The 7,226-nt window shown below is 40.9% G+C and overlaps 1 protein-coding gene across 16 annotated transcripts in view; it reads left to right on the forward strand.

Annotated features, from left to right (window-relative positions):
- The window catches only part of FBRSL1 (fibrosin like 1), a 374,043-nt gene that overhangs the window by 200,251 nt on the left and 166,566 nt on the right, over positions 1-7,226 (forward strand). For all 16 annotated transcript variants that reach the window (XM_017734940.1, XM_017734929.1, XM_017734930.1 and 13 more), the window contains one exon: positions 2,044-2,073. In XM_017734940.1, coding sequence (XP_017590429.1) covers positions 2,044-2,073 — 30 coding nt within the window. The remainder of the gene's footprint in view (positions 1-2,043; positions 2,074-7,226) is intronic.

Consider the following 7,226-nt stretch of genomic DNA (forward strand, 5'->3'; position numbering starts at 1 on the left):
CCCTCCACTCAGCCAGTGTTTCTCAGGAGCATGTAAATAATAAGAAGTGGACTGCTGTGACTGCATCTTCCCCCACCCCCCACCTCGGTTTTGATGAATGTGTTGCTCTGTCAGTGTGAATTATCGCTGTCTTGAGCAAGCACAAATGCAGCAGGTACTGGGGCAACCTTTGCCCAGCAAACCTGTTCCAGCGTATCTCAGTGTGATGGACAATTAGTCCCATTCCAGGCCCAGAACAGAGACTTCTAATTGTTTGTGGTTGCATGACATGGGTTTGGGGAAGTCAGCAGATGGCTGCTCATGATGATTTATCAGGACTGATTTTACTTTTGGTTTGTGAAAAAAACCAAAAACTGTATTTCATATAACAATTTTCACAGAGGTCAGTGACAGAATAAAAGTCACAAAAAAGGCACAAATAGCTTATGGCAAGGTATTTACTAAAGACATGGCTATTTGATGTCTTGCCCACTAGAAAGTAATTGGCTGGGACTTTGAGCAGTTTGCTGGTATTAACACTGGTTATTCCCATAGAACTTGCCCACCCACAGCTCCTGGCCCCTGCAAAGCAGTGTCCTGTCACTTCTTCCATTTTTCTTCAGGTTCTTTCTTTTACAGAATGATCTAATACAGTTAGATCTGTGCACATCCTACTAAACAGTTGGATTTCTCTGTGACAAACATGCTGTGGATCATGTGGGGTGGTGTAAAATAGTTTCATTTTGAAAGAAAAAGAGTTCTGCGTAGTCAAGACTATAGAAAAACAGATTCCTTAAACCAAGCATTTTCACTGCAGTAAAATGGGAATAAGGTGTCAGTTGTGAAGCTGAGCACTCTTCACTGCAGAATCACTGTGGGAGATTCCTCCAATATTATTGAGGCTCTTCGTGTGCTCAGTGTGTTCCAGAGAATTTAAAAATAAAAGGTTGCTCAATGTTTGGGGTCAATCATTTCATGTGCCAAATAGAAGAAGAAGAGATTAAATATTCTCTCATAAATCAGCAGAAAACTAAGAATGTAACAGCTGAAATTTCTGTTGTGTGACTTAAGGATAAAGGATGTGACAGGAAAGATCTGCCTCCCCCGCTCCAGGAGGAAATCTGGACAAAATGACCAAACAGATCTATTCCTCCTTTTACATTCATGACACTGAAGCATTTGCATTCTCATGGCCCATTTCCATATCTGGGGCTTGTCACTGCTGGCTTGCAGAGTCCCCTCAGTGAATTCCATAAGGTGCTGCTAGTTACAGAAACCCACCGGGCCATTCCCATCAGCAGTTGGCTGAAGGAGAAAATTCCCATTGGGCACCAAGGCTACAAAACACACTGACCACTTCTGTCAGCATAACAGACACCAAGAGATTTACTTCTGTTCCCAACTGTAAATCTTTGTGAGCTCCAGCCAGCAAGATGTGCATGTCCTGAAATGTTCAGTGCTCAAGTTATCTTTCCATCATTTGTGCTGTGAAAATAGAGCATTTCATTTTCAGAGCCTGAAAGAGATTGCACTCCAAAACTCTTTAAGTAAACACTTCCTCCTGGGATCGTGATCTCATTCAAACTAAAAAATGTACCAGAATTTATGATGTATTTTAATTACTATTCTTGGTACCACTCATTAAATTAGAAATTGATTGCCAGTTTCACAGTTTCCTTGTTAGATGACAAAGTGCTTATCAAGGTGAAGCAATGCAAAACTGTTACTATATATTCCACAATTTGGGATGGTAAAAAGGCATGCTTTTTGTTGTGGCACTCATATTACAGTGGTTGTTATAATGCATCGCTGATTGTCTTTTTTGTTTAAAGTTTCCTTTTTCCCATCCAAGTAAGAGTACACCATAAATTTGTGTAAGAGAGAATCTGGCTTTGTCTGGTTTATGCTAGCAATGTAAAAGGCATTACTGCAAACATCCGAAGTGTGTTTCATTGAACTGTGAACATCATAAACAGCTATCCTAAAGATTTAAGAGGATGATGCAAAAGATCCCTATATATAAAGGTGTTTCTCAAAGTCTTTTTTTCTCTCTCTAATCCACAGTGTGACAGCGAGAGCGATATTGACGATAAGGTAAGACTGAATTTTCTTATTTCATATGCTTGGAAATTCCCTGATAGTCAAAATAAGAATGAATTTGAAAATAACATTTTCCTCCAGTCTTCATGTCAAATTTAAAAATATCTACAGTTGAATGAAAAAGCATCAGATTAGCTACTCTGTGATCTTCACTAGCTTCTGTTTACAGGAAAGAAAGTCCCGTTAACGTAATAGTCTTTCTTGATTATTATGTGAGCATTTGGTGAGACCTGAGTTAGAGTGTTAGTGCTGTATCAGAGGAAGTTTTCTCTGATAACTTGTCAGGAGCCTGTATTTTATATATAGCAACCTTTGAAGATGTCAATTTTGTAATCAGTTTAGAAGATGGGACCTGCCCTCCAAGGCAGTGTGGTAACTGTCAAGGAGTGTTTTGTTGTGTTGCATGCATATTTATCACAGAGCAATGATTTTTCTGACCTTCTTTTGAATACAGGGGTTGGTCATTGAAAGGTTGTAGTTGTGTTTGTGTATGGGGATTTCTTGTTCACCTCTGCAAGGAAAACAGACAAGTCCCACTGTGTAGCACCTGTGGCACCATGATTTTAAGCATCAAATACACAAAAGACTTGTGTATTCCTTGCCAGCTTCTGGCAGATAAACCTGGCAGTCTCAGGTCAGATCTTCATCAAACCTTTATTGTATTTTGGCTGTCCAGTCTCTTGCATTCATTCATGAGAAGCTGTGGCACAGAGTTTTCTCCTGGATCAGCATTACAGAAGTAAAGGCTGACTTCAGATAGCCCTGTGTCCTCAGCAGCACACCCGGCTGCAGCCATGCATCAGAGGTTACCATGAGTTCAAGAGACTAACAACTTCTCCTGGTTAAGCCTTTTTATTTTTGTTAGTATTGTTAGAGCTTTAGAAACATTAGGGTTTCTTCAACTTCTTCTTTTAAAATGCCATCAGATACTAAATATCCTTGGAGTATGGCAAAAGCTGTGTTTTGAGATGAAGGCTTGATTGAAGAGAAACATTTAAATCATGTGTGTTGAATGAAAGAAACTGTACATATTTTATATTACTTTAATTTTATATGTGCATATATGTGTAAAGTCACTCCCTGAAACCACCCCTCTCCCCAAGTTCTGTTTCTTACAAGGTTACACAGCAGCAGAGCTGACAGCAGGGGTGGCGAGGGTAAAATATTATTCCCTAAAAGCTTAGATACCATGGGGTTAAAACATTTCTTAGACTGCCCAATCAAAGGAAGTAAAAGCAATCACTTAGAAAACTGCTTAAAGATCTGCCAGTCAAACCTCAGATGAAGTTGTAAGTGACATGTAGTTTTATTATACAGCTATGCTATTAATGATTATCTAAATTACACTGGTAGACCCAGCTAGCGGCATTACATCTGAGACTGACGTTTGTTAGATTAGGTTTGACTTCACCTTGTAGAGAAGAAATTGAAATCTGAACAACATTGATTAGCTTTCAGAATGTGGGATCTGAGGTTACCTTCAGAGGAAGCTGCATTGTGTTTGGCTGGTAACTTGCTGTCCTTTACAGCAAATGAAAGGCTATTACAGTGTTCCTTACCATTAATATGACATTTCTTTACATTTCTGTAACTGTAATTTGACCTTCCAGGCTCACCTATTTCCCAGCTACCTTCTCCTTAAGGTGACTCTAGCTTAATAATAACATTTCTTTTCTTCATAAGGAGAGCAGCACAAGATCATCATCTTTCTATCTCTTGCCTGATCTGCAGAGACATGAAACATGACACAGTTCTATTAAATAGGCCTCTGGAATTACGTGGGGTTGCTTTTCTTGTCAGCAGAGATGTGGGCACATGCATGTAAACTCACCAGGGTTGAAGTGAAGATGCTTCAAACCTTCCATGGGGATAATGTAAGTGCAACATTGCCTTCCAGCTGGGGACCACAGGCAGCCTGGCTTGCTCTGTTGATACCTGACATACTACACTCCCCTGGAAATTCATTCAGTGTTTGTCTAAAACTTAACCTGACTGATGCAACAAAGAGCTGTAAAAATTTTGGTGTGTCTGTCCTGAGGGACTACACTCATTTTCCCCCTTCCATGTGATGGCAAAATGTATCTCCTGCTAATGCTCCCAGGCTATTGCAGCCAGATGGAGTATTCAGCATACTGCCTAGCCCAGCATCTGCCTTCCTGAATTACGTGGCGGGTCGGCTTCATTCCCCACTGCTACAGAGCAATGCTGCCCTGCTGCCTGGTCAGCAAGAACCAGCGTTTTCGAGGTACACCTACACACGCTGGCACTAAGGAAGGGCAGGGCAGGAATTACTAATGTACTTCTGATTTGCATAATATTTTTTGTTAGTCACAAACAGTGGATCAGTCTTGTCTGCGTAAAACTCACGAGGAAAGCAGACAAAAAAAGTTCATGTACAAGCACAAACTGAGTCAGCGACAGAGCTAGAAGCAAAACTGAAATTTTCCACCTCCTACTTCTCTCTCTGTACCATGCTAGTAATTATCCACTATTTATTTAGTTCTTAGGTATATGGGCTATTGAGCTCTTAATGTTTTCAAACACAGACGTTAGAGTAAAATTAAGGTTTTACCCTTGCTGCATTATAAAATATAAACACCCTCCTGTCCTCCTGATGGTTTGGGTTTTTTCCTTGTGCAGTGCAGTGCAGGGCTCCAGGGGAGAAAAGCAATTGAGCATAGTCAGTCACATGTACAGTGTATCAGAAAGAGGAGCCATTACTTTAGTGCAAGGTACAGTTTCACAGCACACTGTGAGAGTGTTTCCAAACATTGCACTGCTGTTTTTAATAATCGGGAAAGAGGAACTCAAGGCTGGGGACTTGTCAATCCCATCTACTTTCTGAGAACTGTCTCTGGCCAAGTATAGCCTTTCACTTCTGTAGCACTGCTGAAATCTCAGAGGAAGTAAGTGGGATGATGCTTTCTCACACCTATCATTCTGTCACCACGCGCTTCTCACAGAACCGTTTGAGATACCCAAACTAATAAAGTGAGCTGTCCAGCCATTTAACCAAGCGAGAAACTTAGCAAATCACGCATTCCCAGAGATGGCAATGCAAATCCTGCTTCCTTTACTGTATGTTCAATGAAGGACATTGGTTTGGACTCTGCAGCTGTTAGGAGGATTGCAGTGTTGCTTGCCGAAGCTGTAGAAATGATACGGTGCCTTTTGAGAGGGAGGAGGGAGAGAAAGGGAGTCAGTCTGATACTTGTATTACACTGTCTCTGCTCTGTGCAGTAGCTGAGATGTGAAGCTCACGGTCCATAAACATTGTTACTGAAAATATATACTTCCTTTAATAGCAACAACAGCATTAACAGATAGCAATTACCCTTCATTTTCAGGAACTATAAAGTCTCCATTAATTCAAGATTTATGTAGTTATAGCATTTAGCACAGGAATAACACCACAGAGAATTGGTTTATACACATGTAATGAGAGAGCTTATGGCATACTTTAGTGAACATTAACATAATAGAGTAATATAAACCATCAACAGTTCCACTTATTGTCTCTTACCTGCTTTAGCATCACTGTGAAAAGTGGCTAGCAGCTTGGTAATGTGCTCTGTTAAATGGTGTTCTGCAGAAAGCCAAAAGTCAACTTGTGTAAAACAAGGGAATGAGTAATCTCTGCTCATTACTCCAAAATGTTGCTCTCATTTTTTTAATAACAGTGTTCAAGATTGCATTAAAAAAGCGCCTGTTTCTTTCTTTAAAAGTAATTCAGTGTTCATGTTCTTCAGTCTTGGACTTCTGTCTGGTCTGTGGGCAATTGTGGGTTGTCAGCTTAATTACATGGCCCCGCCACGTAAGTCAGCTTTCCAAATCAGGGGTTAGATATCAAGCATTCTTCATTTAATGTGGTGCTAAGTAAGATGTGCAAAAAATGGAATTGTATTTCTAAGTTCAGTCAGTATTTACTGTATATTTGTTCTGTAGTTTGTGTTTTAGCTATAGCAAGCAACCTCTGAGACAGGTAAAGTTAAATCCAAGGTGGAGACAAAAAAGTTTTGAAGTCATTTTTTTCTCATAACTTTCTGCAGCAGCCCAGTGAGTTCCTTAGGTGGTGCTTGTGGCAGTGTGAATCAGCCTTGCCATGATGTAGTTTTCCAGACTCCCAGTAGGTGCCTGGAAGTCAAGAACAAGAGGAGCAGGTGCAGTTTAGCCTGTGATAGATGAGAGGAGGGCAGCACAGTGGTGCTGTGATCCCTCCACCTGAGGCTGGGTTCCCATCCTGCTACGTGCTGTAAAAACACAGAACAGCCCATGGCTTAAGGATGAGATTAGAGAGAAGGGAGCCAGGTAAATGGGGGGACACTGTCAACAGCAGCACTGTTTCAGTATGCCAGCAGCCTCGTTGTTGTCCAGCTTTGGTTTCATGGGCATTAATCTAAAGGGGGTATTTGTAGGTATTAGGGTTTTAGAGGCATTTGAGAGGGAAAGTCAGGTAGTTTTATGGCCGTGAATGGGAAATTATTCTCTGTAGCAAAGGCACGGTGGTAAGTAGTGAGGAGGTGCTTATTTGAAAGTTTAACAAGGGAGTGATCAAATCAGACCAGTGAGAGATGAAAGTTTACAGCAATGCTGAATGTCAGTGTTGGGAAGAAGAGGTAAGCTGTGAAAGAGTCAAAACACGCAGTGATAGTTTGCCATTCAGGAAGTGAGAAGCTGTGTAGGAAGCAAAGCCACAGACTAGGAAAATGATCTTGCAGCAACTTTTCCCTGGCACAAGGACACAGTTACATCTGCTGTCTCCAAAGGAAAGATAGAATGGTAAATGAAGGGTGAGGTAGCTTGACCAAGAATTTAGTTGTGTGGATAAACAGAAGATGCTCATTATGTTATAGAGAAAAAGGATATACAGGACTTAAAACATAGGTTGAATATTTTGATGTCAGGAGTTTTGGGAGTCAAAGAGAGTGCTGAAAACTGTGGGCTTGAGTGAGAGACGGAGGTGATAAGAGTAGAAGCAATGACAAGAATAAACTGCATGGATGATCTGGGGGATGAAATTATCACTGTTGTTTCAGCTGTGTTGACCTTGAAAGGGTATCCACAAGCCCACAGGAAAAATCAAGTTCAGGCAGCAGGAGAAAGGGATGTAATAATGAAGAGAGGGCTAGGAGTCGCTCTAGCAGGAA

This window comes from Corvus brachyrhynchos, unplaced genomic scaffold (assembly GCF_000691975.1).
Source record: "Corvus brachyrhynchos isolate BGI_N302 unplaced genomic scaffold, ASM69197v1 scaffold114, whole genome shotgun sequence".
NCBI classification, from domain to species: domain Eukaryota; kingdom Metazoa; phylum Chordata; class Aves; order Passeriformes; family Corvidae; genus Corvus; species Corvus brachyrhynchos.